The sequence below is a fragment of the Somniosus microcephalus genome, chromosome 19 (genome assembly GCF_052327205.1).
Source record: "Somniosus microcephalus isolate GS21.2 chromosome 19, FLI_Smic_1.0, whole genome shotgun sequence".
NCBI classification, from domain to species: Eukaryota; Metazoa; Chordata; class Chondrichthyes; order Squaliformes; family Somniosidae; genus Somniosus; species Somniosus microcephalus.
In genome coordinates, this window is record NC_141005.1 from 36,845,813 (window position 1) to 36,861,744 (window position 15,932).

The 15,932-nt window shown below is 42.5% G+C and overlaps 1 protein-coding gene across 2 annotated transcripts in view; it reads right to left on the reverse strand.

The window, feature by feature from the left end:
- Positions 1 to 10,642: 10,642 nt before the first annotated feature.
- Positions 10,643 to 15,932, reverse strand: part of cux2b (cut-like homeobox 2b) — a 328,835-nt gene continuing 323,545 nt past the window's right edge. For both annotated transcript variants that reach the window (XM_085961568.1, XM_085961567.1), the window contains 2 exons: positions 14,078 to 14,351; positions 10,643 to 13,729 (listed from right to left, as the gene is read on the reverse strand). In XM_085961568.1, the coding sequence (XP_085817694.1) occupies positions 12,856 to 13,729; positions 14,078 to 14,351 (1,148 nt within the window). In that variant the 3' untranslated portion in view covers positions 10,643 to 12,855. The remainder of the gene's footprint in view (positions 13,730 to 14,077; positions 14,352 to 15,932) is intronic.

Sequence of the window (15,932 nt, forward strand, 5' to 3'; positions counted from 1 at the left end):
ACGTGGTCCCATCACATCGACGTTGTAACCAAGAAGGCATGCCAGCGCCTGTTCTTCCTCTGTAGACTGAAGAAATTTGGAATGGCCCCCTAGATTCTCACCAACTTCTACCGGTGCACCATCGAGAGTATCCTGTCCGGCTGCATCACTACCTGGTATGGCAACTGCACTGCCATAGACCACAAGGCTCTACAGATGGTGGTGAAAGCTGCACAACATACTATAGGAATTAAACTACCTGCTGTGCAGGATATCTACCCCGCGAGGTGCCGGGGGAAGGCCCTGAGAATCATCAAAGACGCGAGCCACCCCAGCCACAACCTCTTCGCCCTGCTCCCGTCTGGTAAGAGATACCGAAGCATATGGTCTCATACCAGCAGGTTTCGAAACAGCTTCTACCCCCAGGCCATAAGACTCATGAACGAATAATTTATTATTTATTATTGTTTTTATTTATTATTACTGTATTTCTGTTAGTATTTTTATCATTGCTATGCCATATTTATTCCAATGTTGGGAGGACTTGTAAAAATCAACATTTCATTGTGCAGTACACACGTTTGCTGCATATATGACAAATAAAATTGAATTGAATTGAAAGATAGTAAATCTACCCCAGGTTATAGACAGAATTGAGCGGTACAACAACCAACAGATCAGAGAACAGCTCTGTAGCCCAACCACATCTAATTGAGAATGGTGGTGGACAACCGGGTAACTGACAGGAGCAGGATGCTCCATGCACATCCTTATCCTCAACCATGGTGGAGGCCAGCAAGCGAATGCAAGAGACAAGGCTGAAGTGTTTGAAAGCATCTTCAGCCAAAAGTGACAAGTGGACGATCCTACTAGCTCTCCTTCCAAGGTCCCTATCGTCATAGATACCAGTGTCCAGCCAATTTGGTTCACTTCACATGACATTAAGAAGCAGCTGAGTGCACTGGACACAGCATAGGTTATGGGCCCTGACAACATTCAGACAGTAGTGCTAAAAACCTGTGCACCAGAGCTAGCCTCTCCCCTAGCCAAGCTGTTCCAGTACAGTTATGATACTGGCATCTACCTGACAATGTGGAAGATTGCCCAAGTACGTCTTATCCACAAAAAACAGGGAAAACCCAACCCAATCAATTGCTGCCCTCTCAGCCTCATCCCAATCATCAGTAAAATGATGGAAGGAGTCATCAGTAGTGCCTTCAAGCTACACCTACTTACCGATAATCTACTTAACAATGCTCAGCTCAGATTCCGCCAGAATCACTCAGCTCCAGACCTCATTACAGCCTTGATCTAAACATGGACACAAGAGCTGAATGCCAGAGGAGAGCTGAAAGTAACAGCCCATGACATCAAGGCAGCATTAAAACAAGTATGGCACCAAGGTGCCCTAGCAAAACTGGTCAATGGGGGTGAAAGGGAAACCCTCCAATGGCTGGAGGTATACCTGATGCAAAGGAAGATGGTTGCGGATGTCAGAGGTCAGTCATCACGGCTCCAGGACATCACTGCAGAAGTTCCGCATTCTCAGCTCAACCATCTTAAAGATGTTTCATGAACGATCTTCCCTTTATAATGTCAGGAGTGGGGCTGTTTGCTGATGATTCCATAGCATTCACCTAGATTCACACTTCCTCTGATAATGAAGCAGCCTATGCCAGCCTGCAACAGGACCTGAATAACATTGAAACATGGGCTAACAAGTGGCAGGTAACATTCACGTCACATAATGACCATCCTGAATAAGAGGAAGCCAGTCACCCCTCCTTGACCTTCAAAAGCACTACCACTGCTGAGTCCCCCACCATCAACATGGGGATCACCATTGAATAGAAGCTGAACTGGACCAGCCATATCAATAATGTGGCTACAAAAGCAGGGCAGAGGCTGGGTACTCTGCGATGGTAGGCTCACCTCCTGACCTCTCAAACCCCCTCCATCATTCTACAAGCCTCAAGTCAGGAGTTTGATGGAATACTCACCACTAGTTTGAATGGGTGCCGCTGCAACAACAGTCACCCAGCACAAAGCAGTCCACTTGACTGGTGCGCCTGTCACTGGACTCAATATCTACTCCTACACTATGACTGCAGAATATACAATCTATAGGATGCACTGCAGTAACTCACCAATGTTACTTCAACAGCACCTCCCTCCCCCTTGCAATCTCTACCACCAAGGAGGACAACAGCAGCACTGTCACGGGAATACCATCATTTCCAAGTTCCCCTCCAAGTCACACACAATTGTGACTTGGACATACATCATCCATCCTTTATCATTGCTGGGTCAAAATCATGGAATTCCCCATCAAACACGATTGTGGGATCACCATAATGGCAAGGACTACAGTGGTTCAAGTAGAAGGCCAACCACCACATTAGGGCAAATAGGGACGGGCAACAAATATGGTTCCCCCCCGCCCCCCCACTACCCGCATCCTGATAATACATTTTTAAAAAGCAAAATAAACTTAGACTGAAATTGTAATTTTTTAATACTTCTACTAATTAAAATATAAAGGCAGTAGTGTAGAAATTATAGTCTCTGAACTGACTTTGACTCAACCAATGCTAACATTTCCATCCCAGGATAAACTTGGGCACACTCCCTCTTATACAGGTGGGTAAAACTTCAGGACTCAATGGCTTTCTGGGCAAGTTTTGAGAGATTTGGTGAACCAACTGTCTCTCGTTATACGGATACTATATTGTGGAACATGGACTATCTTACCAAGTGACAAGGTTTCTTCACAGTACTTCCTCAAGCAGGTAATGATCATCTCTGTACTACAAATGTTGTAGACCAATAGTCTAACTTAATTATAATACCAGCAAAATAGCAATGATACTGGTATCAACATAACAAAGACCGCCTACTTCCACCTCTGTAACATCGCCCGTCTCCGCCCTTGCCTCACCTCATCTGCTGCTGAAACCCTTATCCATGCCTTTGTTACCTCTAGACTTGACTATTCCAACGCACTCCTGGCTAGCCTCCCACATTCCACCCTACATAAACTTAAGGTCATCCAAAACTCGGCCACCCGTGTCCTAACTCGCACCAAGTCCTGTTCACCCATCACCCCTTGTGCTCGCTGACCTACATTGGCTCCCAGTTAAGCAGCGCCTCGATTTCAAATTCTCATCCTTGTTTTCAAATCCCTCCATGGCCTCGCCCCTTCCTATCTCTGTAATCTCCTTCAGCCCCACAACCCCCCCCCCGAGATATCTGTGCTCCTCTAATTCTGCCCTCTTGAGAATCCCGGATTATAATCGCTCAACCTTTGGTGGCCGTGCCTTCTGTTGCCTAGGCCCTAAGCTCTGGAATTCCCTGCCTAAGCCTGTCCGCCTCGCTACCTCTCTTTCTTTAAGACGCTCCTTAAAACCTACCTCTTTGACCAAGCTTTTGGTTACCTGCCCTAATTTATCCTTGTGGATTGGTGTCAATTTTTTTGTCTTAAAATACTCCTGTGCAGCGCCGTGGGACGTTTTACTACGTTAAAGGCGCTGTATAAATACAAGTTGTTGTTGTTGCTGTTGATCATCTGACAGAAGCAGTATAAATCTCGCTATGTTTAGGTAAAGCTGCTTGTAAAGGGCGAAACGTTGGGGACAGTGTTTGCTGTCCCCTAAACATCATCCACTCTTGTCTATTTATGCAGAAAAAGCAATTAAGCAGTAAATAATGGAGGTTGTGGCAAGTATGGTCATTTAAATCAGTGCAAAAGCCCATCGCTAATTAATATGTCAGGGATTTAAAATTGCTTATCGGAGTGATTTCTTCCTCCATATCCATGTTGAACTACAGGGAAAAAGCAGAAAGGTCGAATACTGTTGTGCACGGTGTCCAATCTTTGAGGTCTGCAGCAGTCAACATTAGAAACTGTACGACAAGTCCCAGATTAACTATAACTATTGCCACTGGAGATCTACAAGCATTTTTAACATTTTTTATTATTGCATTTTCTACTTAACACGGGGAGGGACTTTAGTGATATTTTTAAATTATATAGGCCCCCATAGAAAGCCTCAGCAAACTGGTCCCTGACTGTCTGAGGCTAATTCCGTACAGAAGCTTTCCTGTTACATTCCATCTCTGTTAACTCGTCTGCATTTAAAATCCTGTGCTCATCTCAAATAGATGCTGGGAAACATTTTCCTTCAGTATTTGCCACAAGGAATCTTGGGGGCTGAGATCAGTGAATTCACAAGAAAATTTCCCACAATTGGTCCCCCGAACTTCTAATTTTACAACACACGCAAACCCCGGTGTATAATTTGTTATTTTATGCCCACTTCCATGCTATTGAGTTTAAGAGTATCTGAGGAAGGCAAATAAGCATGCTAAAAATTAAAGATTAAAAATACTTTAAAAACACTTTTAAGCTGGCCACAGGCAACACATATTTGCTCCTTTCAACTTACTGAATATTACAGCAAATTTCTGATGACAAAGGTTGGCAAGTTAAGTGAGTCCTTATCATGTCAACAGTGAACAGATGCTTAGTATATTTTGATTTTGTACGAGTGTTTTGATTTTTACATGCTCCATTATGTTTAATTTGAAATGAAATGACACACACCACATGGACTGGACCAGCTCCCAAATTTTTTCCCCTATTTAGGACTTTGCATCAGCAATACACTTACAAAATATATTAACATGGGGAATGACATGAATCTTGTCATTCATGTGAAAATGACTTATGAAATGATACTGGGCAGCCTGCTGGTGGCGCTGTCCAGGGAGAGTATAAATACTCGGGCATGGGCCCAGCTTGTGCAGGACATTCTTTAACAGGAACTAGTGAAGGACACAACTAGATCTCCATGTTGAAAAACAGTTGATTAAAGCCTTGTTAATACTTAGACCAAGTGCCTAGTAGTTTTCTTACGTCAGGGAACAGTTAATGGCTGCATGCTATTCTATATGGCATGTCTTTCTTCTTGTCTTATTTTCTCTTCCCTCTTTCACCTCATCCATAAATCATCTTCAGTCAAGCCGTGGACCTTTGCATAGATGCCATCAATGATGCTTTTGGTTAACCCAACCTGAGGTACAATTTAACTGCAGCAAAGTGCATAATCCCTCCCTGAGCTGGTTTACGTTCGCACCATAGATAACCTGGTAGAGCCGAGAAAATCTGGGTAACTGTCCTTTTGAAAAGATGGGGATTTAAACTTGTGCTTCCCAGTTGAGAGTCCAAAGAGCTCAAGCTGTAGCTAGAAGGCTATCAGAGGGAAAGAAGAAAAATAAAAAGGTAGTCTTCTGGTAGCAGGTTACAGACCCAAATTAGCAGAGGCTTGAGAACAGGTCATCCAACTGGCTGGGCAATCATGCATGCTGCAGATTGACTGAAAAGAAAAGGATAAACTACAACAGAATGGGAGGATAAAAGAAGCTAATAATTATAAAAAAATAATTGCCACGATAGAGAGGCTGAGAATTCCTTTATGTGGAACTTACTGCTAAAAGCAAGCAACCACGACTATACACCAGTTACATCTGGCATAATGTTTAATTCTTCACCTAGATTCATAAATCATGGAATAAAATAGCAGCAAGCAGAGTGAACACAAAATCTGTCAAAAATAAAATGGAGGGTGGAATTGGATGGTGCTGTGAATTCAAACATTGTCCTTTAACCTCTACCACATGTTCGAATCCAGCCCAGACTGACGAGATGGAAAGTCTGCTGCCGTTACTGGCTCAAAGTTAAGCCTTACAGGAACAGGTTTAGGGCAGTCTCAACCCATTTTTCAGATGGCATGAGTGCACAGGACAAAACTATACGCAATTTGGTACAAACTGGCAGCCATACCCAGAAAAGTAATCAGGATAGCCAGCATGGGAAAGGGGGAAAAAATAAAATTTTAAAAATAATTAACATGTTTGATGCTGCAGCAAGATGACAAGATAGTCCATCAAAATACAACCCCAGAAATAGATGGATGCAATTTGGAACAGGTTCAATGGACTATCTGGTCTCTTGTGCTGAATTGGTTCTAGACTCAAAAAGGCAAAATGTATCGATGAAGCTATATTAAAAACAATAGGAGAAAAGTTAAATCATTTTTAAAGTAATTGAATGAATTGTAATTGAGTTAGGTGCTATACATCCTGACTAATAACATTTCAAACATTTTAAAACTTAAGATGCCTGCTTGTCCTTGTCTGATAGATTCACATTACGTTAGGTTTCTGATACACTAAAAGACAATCGAGTTTTAATTTCAGAACTCCACCCCTACCATATGTACTGCTCAATATGGAACGGAAACATACAGACCAGGAAGGTACCAGGTTTGTTCCCTAATATGTACCTACAACAACTTACATTTATATAACGTCTTTAACATAATAAAATGTCCCAAGGCACTTCAAAACACTGAGCCATATAAGATGTTAGGGTAGGCTTGGTCAAAGAGGCAGGCTTTAAGGAGCATCTTAAAGGAGGAAAGAGATGTAGAGAAGTGGCGAGGTTTAGGGAGGGAATTCCAGAGCTCATGGCCTAGGCAGTGGAAAGCACAGCCACCAATGGTGGAGCGATTAAAATCGGGGATGTTCAAGAGGCCAGAATTGGTAGAGCGTAGAGATCTCGGGGGATTGTAGGGCTGGAGCAGATTACAGAGATAGGAAAGGGCGAGGCCATGAAGGGATTTGTAAACAAGGATGAGAATTTTAAAACTGAGACGTTGCTTAACCGGGAGCCAATGTAGGTCAGCGAGCACAAAGGAGATGGGTGAGCGGGACTTGGTGCGAGTTAGGACACGGGTGGCCGAGTTTTGGATGACCTTAGGTTTACGTAGGGTAGAATGTGGGAGGCCAGCAAGGAGTGTGTTGGAATAGTCAAGTCTAAAGGTAACAAAGGCACAGACAAGGGTTTCAGCAGCGGCTAAGTTGAGGCAAAGGCGGAGACGAGCGACGTTACGGAGATGGAAATGGGCGGTCTTAGTGATGGCACGGATATGAGGTCGGAAGCTCAACTCGTGATCAAATATAACACCAAGGTTGTGAACAGATGGGGTCGGCCTCAGACAGTCGCCAGGAAGAGGGATGGAATCAGCGGTAAAGGAACAGAGTTTGTGGCTGGGAACGAAGAAAATGGCTTTGGTCTTCCCAATGTTTAATTGGAGGAAATTCCTGCTCCTCCGGTGCTGGATGTCGGACAAGTAGCCTGACAGTACAGAGACAGTGGCGGGTTCGAGCGAAGTGGAGGAGGTAGAGCTGGGTATCGTCAGCATACATGTGAAAACTCATGCTGTGTCGTTGGATGATGTCACCGAGGGACAGTATGTAGATGGGAAATAGGAGGGGGCCAAGGATCGATCCTTGGGGGACACCAGAGGTAATGGTGCGGGAGTGGGAAGAGACGTCATTGGAGGTGATTCTCTGGCTACGAGTGCAGTCCCACCTAGCTGGTTGACGTTGGAGCAGAATTGTGTGGTCAATCGTGTCAAAGGCTGCAGCCAGGTTGAGAAGGACGAGGAGGGCTAGTTTACCACTGTCACAGTCAATTAGGATGTTATTTGTGACCTTGGTAAGAGCCGCTTCAGTACTATGGTGGGGGCCGAAGCAGCCCGATTAGAGGGATTCAAACAAAGAGTTCTGGGAAAGGTGAGCATGAATTTGGGAGGTGTCAACATGTTCAAGGACTTTGGAGAGGAAAGGGAGGTTGGAGATGGGTGATAGTTTACAAGGACAGAGGGGTCAAGGTAAGGGTTAGTTTTTTGAGGAGAGGGGTGAGGACGGCAGATTTGGAGAGGGAGACAGTACCTGAGGAGAGAGAACCGTTAACAATATCCGCTAACACGCGAGCCAGGAAGAGAAGTACCAAACTTGTATCTGTAATAGAACATAATTTATAACATCTATATCCAGTTCTACTTTAGTGTTTGTCATTTCACAGCAGTTCTTTATTCCATATCATGTTCTCCAAAGCAGAGACATTAACCATCTGAAACTCCTTTAGAACCTGCAAAACTGCTACTTCTAACTGTGAGACGGGCAAACCAGCAGGTACGAAACAGGAGAGCAAATAGAACAGAGTTGTCTGGGCTTCATGAGTTGGATTATCATGGTTCACAGGCTGTGTTTGGTCCACAGGCAGTAGTTTGAATACTCCTGCTGCAGCTATTTCCTCCATCATATTTCATTGCACTTGGTGGTGAGAATCTGGAACTCGCTACCAGAGGGAGTGGTTGAGGCGAATAGTATAGATCCATTTAAGGGGAGTCTACATCAGCATGAAGGAGAAGGGAATAGAGAGTTATGCTGATAGAGTTAGAGGAGGAAGGATGGGAGGAGGCTCACGTTGAGCATAAACACTGGCATGGACTGGTTGGGCCGAATGGCTTGTTTCTGTGCTGTAGATCCTATGTAATTCTTTGCCTGTAAAGTCATCTTTTTTTGTGTGAATTGAAACATCTGTCCTTTCCTCCTGTACTTCAGACAGAGCAATTGTTTTCTTGCTTTGTTTAAGGCTTATGGCAGGGCGGGGGTGGGGGGACAAGCACCTGGTTCATCTTCTCTCTGCAGAATTTCCATATCCTGAGGTATTCACTAAGTAAATGAATAAATAATCCCGAGTAACATCCAAGTGTGAGTAACTAGGGGAATTAAAAATTGTAAGCCCCTTGATTTGGAATGCAATTTTTTTTTGTCATGGTAGGACTGTGCAATCAACTTGCCTTTTGGGATTGAGTTAGGACATCTAATCTTGTATCTTTCTCTTTGATTTCAGATTTCCAGAACTTGCATCTCCCTCCCCCCAGTTCCACTCCAATTCAGAAACAATGATTACCTCATTCATGCTGTGGTGGCTATGGGGTAATTTTTTTAATGTGTGCTTATGTGCATTAATGTTCTCTTGGAAATTACCTTGCAAGGTTAACTTATTTTCTAAAAGTGAAATGAATTAATTAATTTAAAACATATTACACTGCTCCATATAATAGGTTCCAATGGAACAGTGTTTCTTAATTAGTGATGGCAGTAGAATTGCTAATATTGCTATTCCAACATCAGTAATATGCGAAGTAAAATACTTCATCTTTTAAAAAAAAATGAAAAAGTACCCTCTTGTGGCATCAGCATTAAAGAATATTGCTCATTTAAATTAATTTTAAAATAAACCTCTATAAAATATTTAACTGTTATAGGATACATTCAACCTTAGTATCACATAAAATTGCTTCATGGGGTGAACATACTGGCATAGTAGCTTTTAAACACCATCCTTTCACATCTGGGTGCTGGGGTTTGATAGAACGTAATTAATTTAATAATGATCCAAAGTGAAATGAGCTTGAACGTAGTTCCTAATGGATGCAAGCACACAGCAGAAAAGTACCCACAATTAGGAACAAATTGACAATTTCTCTAGTAATAGACACTCTTCCGAGGTTATAGTTAAGAGGCACCACTCTTTAGAAAGGTTGTAAAGGCCTTGCAGAAGGTACAGAGGAGATTTTCCAGAATGGCACCAGGTAGGAGGGATATTAGTTATGAGGAAAGACTGGAGAAGCAGGGCTTGTTCTCCTTAAAGCAGAGAAGGTTAAGGGAATATCCAATGGAGGTGTTCAAAATGATGAGGGGTTTTGATAGAGCAAATAAGGAGAAACCGTTTCCACTGCCAAGTGGGTTGGTAACCAGAGGTGACAGATTTACGATAACAGGCAGAAGAACCAGAGGCGAGATGAGAGTTTTTTTTAAACACAGTGAGTTGTGATGATCTGGAATGCACTGCCTGAACGGGTGGTGGAAGCAGATTCAACCGTAACTTTCAAATGGATATTTGATATATACTTGAAAAAGTAAAAATTGCAGGGCTATGGGGAAACGGTGGGGGAGTGGGACTAGTTGGATAGCTCTTTCAAAGAGCCGGCACAGGCACGATGGGCTGAATGGCCTCCTTCTGTGTTGTATCATTCTACATGGTTGGGGCACTGAACAGTTTATTTTATTTTAAAAATAGCAATTGGAAAAAATACTTTGAATTCTCTCTACTCCCCCCCGCCCCCCTCCCGGCCAATTTTAATGCTATGTTGTTTCTTTTCCCCCTTTAGATTGCTTCAGACTCTTCATTTGATATTTCCCCCTCTTGGGTTCCCCATCCCTCATGGCAAGACTGAGATTGGGAACTTCATGTGGGGAATTGCAGTAGGGAATTTGTGTCCATTACTGAGACACATCGCTTCGGAGCAAGCCCCAGGGTGCTGCTATCACACTGACAAAAGTTAAATTCATGAATTTTGTATTTTTAAGCAATGATCATGTTTTGGATATGTAAACTGGATTTCACCCCGTCATTCAGAGCAAATAACAATGAATACCAATAAAACCAGCATTAAAAAACTAAGAATTACCCCAGTTAAAATGAATGAATTAGAAGAGGAAGAGCAAGCAAGTAACCAAATAAACAACCAATTACAGGACTTATTTAAACCTATTATCCACAGCTAGAAGCATTATTCACTAGAATATGGCCCAGTCGTACTTACTGGTCACTGGATTGTAATAATGCTGACTGCTGAGAGTTTCAAATCTTCAAGAATTAAAGTGTTGGGACCTTCTAGACCTTTGCTGAATAGGAGGAACACCTGCATTTTGCTGACAGGTGAATAACAAATGAATTACAGACTACGACAGAGATAAATTTAATTGAAGTCTCATCTTTCCAGCTGAACAGTGTACAGACACAACTCCAAATTGAGGATGTTTAAAGAGAAATTGATTTCCAGCATTAAGCAACTTCAAGGTATGGATTTGAAGAGTGAAATTTGCCTGGATGTTCATATTTTCTTGCCTCAAACAGTATTCTGTGAAGACAGCCTTTCCTGCTGAACGTGTCCAATAGATTGATTGTTAAATGTTGACTGTATTGACTCAACTGTCACATTAAAAACTGCACATCTTTAATTCAGGAACAGTTGCACAGAATTTTTATGACAATTGGTTTAATACAGTTGCCATTTTGAGATTGATCTGCAGGGTATACCTGCATGCATAATGCATAAAACAAACTGTATACTTTAGAATCAGATCAAATAAACTGTAGTATCTCAACCTTAAAAGGGTACTAAATCTAAATGATGAAGTCAATTATTTGATTGCAGTACTCACTTTGTGTCTAATTTTAATTGCTCTGACTTAGTTTTTTTTTTAGCGGTTTCTTATTCCTTTTGTCTATACTTCCCAGGAGAAAAAAAAAAATCAGCTGCCTTTTAAGGAAATAACCATAAAACACACTGACCAAAACAGCTTAAATTCAAATAATTACGAACAATGTCATGAAAGGAATAATGTCACTGCAATACAGTTTTGTCTTCTTTTGAATATCTCTTTAGTTGTCCTACTATGTGGACGGTTGCAGACCTGTCGTATTTTAGGCAACTAATCCGAAATACAGTGACATAAAGCACCATATTTGGGACACGGCATCAGAGAATAAATCAAGCTGCACGTCAAAACTCTTACACATTGCAAACAGAAATATACTGTATTTAGGGGCCAAGTGCAGAGAAAGACTACAAAGGCTAGACAAAGATCAGCCTTCAAGTTTTCTTTTTACAAATACAAAAGATACGGTAAGATGAACACAGGGATAAAAAGGGTCAGTTGAATATGATCAAGTGCATTACCGTAGCCTTGAGCAAAACAGGATTTAAATTTGGTACAGGACAAAATCAAGTGCTTACAGGAAATCCTGAAGAGCCAAAAGCCACATCAACCTTCAGTAATGAGATCAGATTACACTGACGTCATCACATCAACTACATCTTAAAAGGCAAAAAAAAACTTTAAATGTGGATAAAAATCAAGACTGATTTGAAGAGGCCAGCTGCGCTGTTAGTCATGGAAGATGCTCACGCATAGAACAATGTGCTGTTGCTGAACACCAGACCAGGGCCATTCCGGAAGTAGAATTTCTTCTTCAAAACCAGAGATTTTGTCAGCTGCCTCTTACACTTTTCTGATTTGATTCATAGTTCCGTAGTTGATTAGAAAAACAAAATGTAAACTCCAAAATTATTTGTTTTTTGTCAGGCAAAGTTCTGTTCATTAGGCTTTTGGTATTCTTTAGAACACCGCAGGTGAATGACTAATGGGGGTGAAGAGTTAATCACGTACCATGCTACATCTTGTTCAAGAAAGGCTATTGCAGAAGTTTCTACAACATATACAATTGCACATAACACCCTGTGTTACAAATGTTTGAAAACACATGACCAATAACTAAGTACATAGTTCATGGTGTTGAGGTCCCTATTTTTAGAGTCTTCTTGACTATATCAGAGTCCACTTCTGGTAATATGAATTAGTTGTCTTGAAGACAAAATTAAGAAAACAATTTCTATCCATAAGCTAGCAAATTTGGTCAGCCTTCTGGATCATAGTGCTGTTTAATGGCTTTAGACTATAGTCTTTAATCTCTTCCTGTGGCAAACTACAGGACTTCAAGTGTGCGTTTAGTGGCACAAAATCAATGTTTGTTATTTTCATTCTGTAGCTAATGGCAAGTAGGAAAACTGCTACAGCATCAAAGAGTTTTCAATCAGTCCTTAATATAAGACATGTACAAATAAATATTTTTTTTCTAAAAGTTGTTTGAATTTTTTTTTGTTTAAAATAGTGGTCAATATTTTTTCCTCAGATGCTAAATGCGATTCTGTAAGATTAATTGACGAGTAAATTCATAAAATTCAAAGTCATCTGCAAAAATTACTGCAGTTTTGGCTTTGCCAAGTCTCAATTTAAATTAAACATTTAAAATTCTTCCTACTCTTGAAGAGTTCAGTGTCGCGTCCTATGGTTTTATAATGAATTAGTCACTGCTCATAATAAAACTTTTCATTAGAATTCCCAGTCTGTAGGTTCTTCCCGATTGGCTGCCCTTTCAAGACGATGAATTATGTTGTTCAGATTCGCCATCTTCGCGTTCCGTCTCTGGATACTTTTATTTAGCTTTGTGTTTGACTGTAAAGCAACCACATCAGAGCCAGGAATCAAGCACTGCCCCTTTGAAATGGTAGGCACTGAAGGAGAGATAGGAGCCGAGGAGGATGGGACTGGAGAAACTGACATTAGGCCTGGAGAAGAGGCTGCAGAAGGAGAATTCAGAGTTACCTCCAGACTACCACATGCAGGTTCAGAGATCGCTTTGAAATGGTCAGGGATCAGGCCATTGGTTTCCGTATCTTTTGGCACAGAAACATACTCATCAGGCTTTGGTGAGATGTCCGGTGACATGAGGTCCAAGGAATTAACATGAAATTTGTCATAGTTAGAGGAACCAATGATCAAGCACTGAGGATTCTGGATATGCAGGACTGTGGTAGTCTTTAATGGATGTGTCTCATGGTTACAGCCTGCCCCTACTCTCTCTCGTTTTACAGTGCCAGGGAAGTGTACAGGTGCAGCGGCACGTCCTATGTCATCTTCAATGCAACAGGTATCACAATGGTCATAATCCTCTTCTTCACAATGATCAAGGAATTCCTGTTTAATCTCCATGTTGGCTTCCCCATGTGCTGCCAGAGGAGTTGGCAGCTTGCTCTTTATTTCAGTAAAAATGACTTTCTTGTCTTCTGGCTCAGAGTCAGAACTCTGTGGTCGACCAACACTAAGAGAATGATTGTGGGTTGTATACCCTCGATAACTGGTTGGCTCCTGGTCCGTGTCATTCTCTTGGAGATCTTCGACAAGCGTTTCCCGTCGAACACGTGACCTGCAGAAGTGAGAGTATCAGTGAACAGGAGTGAATGCAATTAAAATACCATAAAAACACGATCGGTGTTTACAGTTACAAACTGTTTAGACAACACAATGCGGCCAAATTTTATGATTCTATTCATTTCAAGGCATTAACTGTATCTGCTTTCACAAAATTAAAACTTTAAAAATTTACTTCTAACAAACTTAGACAAAATAAAAAATTTTAGTTGATAAACAAAATAAAAATCTTAAGTCATAATGTGACAAAATGCCAAAATCTTAAATTTTGGTTCCCTTTGCAAATATATAAAAATGGATGACGGAAATGTGTTTAAAAGCCCATTAACGTTGCTGTACTAACCTGTAGTTATGGAACCAATTGATGACTGTGTTTGTCTTACGGTTCAGTTGAGAGGCCAGGGCCTCGATGGTCTGCTGGGAAGGGTATGGCTCCAATTGATAGGCTTTCTTTAGGGCCTCTTTCTCCTCAGGAGCAAGCACCACCCTGGGCTTTTTAACCTGGTAATGGTGGAATACTTGGTATTGAATGCCGGGACTGGCTGATTCTGACCGGGTGCTTGGAGAATCGCTATCTGATCCAGCATTTATTAATCCATATCTACGCTTCAGATATGCTGAGGAAAAAGAAATAAAAAAACAACAGTTAGTACAATTATTGTTCAGCCCCCTCCCTAGCGATCACTTCCTCCTCCCTGCCGATCGCTTCCCCCCTGTCCTGATTGCCCCGCCCCCCCTCCGATCACCTCCCACAACCTCCCGATCACCCCCACCCCCGATTGCCCCTTTCCGACCTCCCCCCTCACCCCGATCGCGATACAATGGCCCAAAATCCAATGCCGATTCACCGGCAGTCTGCCTGGGGACGCCCAGCAAACGCCTGCAGATCGCCGGTCTCATTCAAATGAGAGCGAGGGCCAATATCGGGTGTGCACTGGGCCGACCCGTTCTGGTGCAGTGATCATTCGAGGCCATGCTGCTTTACAATAATGAGGTGTTAGGCCATGTGACGGATACTGTCGTGGCACAGCCACTGATTTGCTTTGATGAAATATGTGAAATCCTGTTTTTATCGAACGCTATAACTTATAACAGTATTTTGTGGTTCAGCTGGAAGAGGCGGGAGGAGAGAGTGGGGATGTGGTATGGGTGCTTGGGGCAGAAGGTAGTAAGAGGGAATGGTGTGTGTAAAGAATGAGAAGGCAAGGGTGCTCAGGGTAGGAGTAGAAAAGGGTGGTAGAGTGTGGGCAATTGGACAGGAGAGGGGAGTGATGGCAGGGAATGGATGAGGGCTAGGGGGTCCCAGGATGTGGAAGTGGTATGGGAGAAGTGCAGCGGGTTTATGGGATGTGGGAATGTGTAATCATTGGGGAGGGGATCGTAGGGTTTTTCCTCCCTTCTCTATTCTCTCTTTGCTCAATCTCTTTGCTCAATCTCTTTGCCAATCTTTTTCCCCTGATCTCATCCCATTGTCTCCCTCTCCCCCACAGTCCCTCACTCTCTCACCCAATCTCTCTCCACTCCTCCCAAAATTGCTCTATTTGCCCAATCTCTCTCTCTCTCTCTCTCTCTTTCTCGCCCAACCCATTCAGCTCTCTGTGATATAATTTTCTTCCTGATCTGTCTCTCATCTCTTCTCAAATCCTTCTCCCCATTTCTCTAGCAGTTAGGGCCAAAAAAAATCAGTAAGAAGTTTGGGAGTGGCTGAGGAGGTAGGCAAGTAGCGCTAGGCAGAATAGGAGACCAGGATCTGAAGGTCTAAGGAGTGGGGACTGGGTCAGTAAAAGTTTTAAATGGTGGGGTGAGGAAGTGGAGGGGCACAGAGTGAGGGTGAAGACTGAGTGACAAGGCCATGAAGAAAGGTGTGGGATAGATGTCGGACGGGAGTGGGGCTGGCCAGGGGGAGATACTGAGAAGGCATTTCAACTTTGCTGTAACAAGCTGAGAGAGAGAACACCTTCCTCTGGAGCGAAGAAGAATAGGTGTTACCATTACAGCATTACCCCTTGATTTCAATGAACTGGGGGGGGGGGGGGGGGGGGGGCGGTGATGCAAAAACATTACCAACTCAAAGATTATATATAAATATATACTGGAAACGTTGCCCCGGTGAGTCAGATGTTGTACTGTTGCAAGGGAGAGGGATTTGTTGGGGTATAGAAGTGGGGCAGGAGTTCACCTTTCCAGTAAAAGAATTT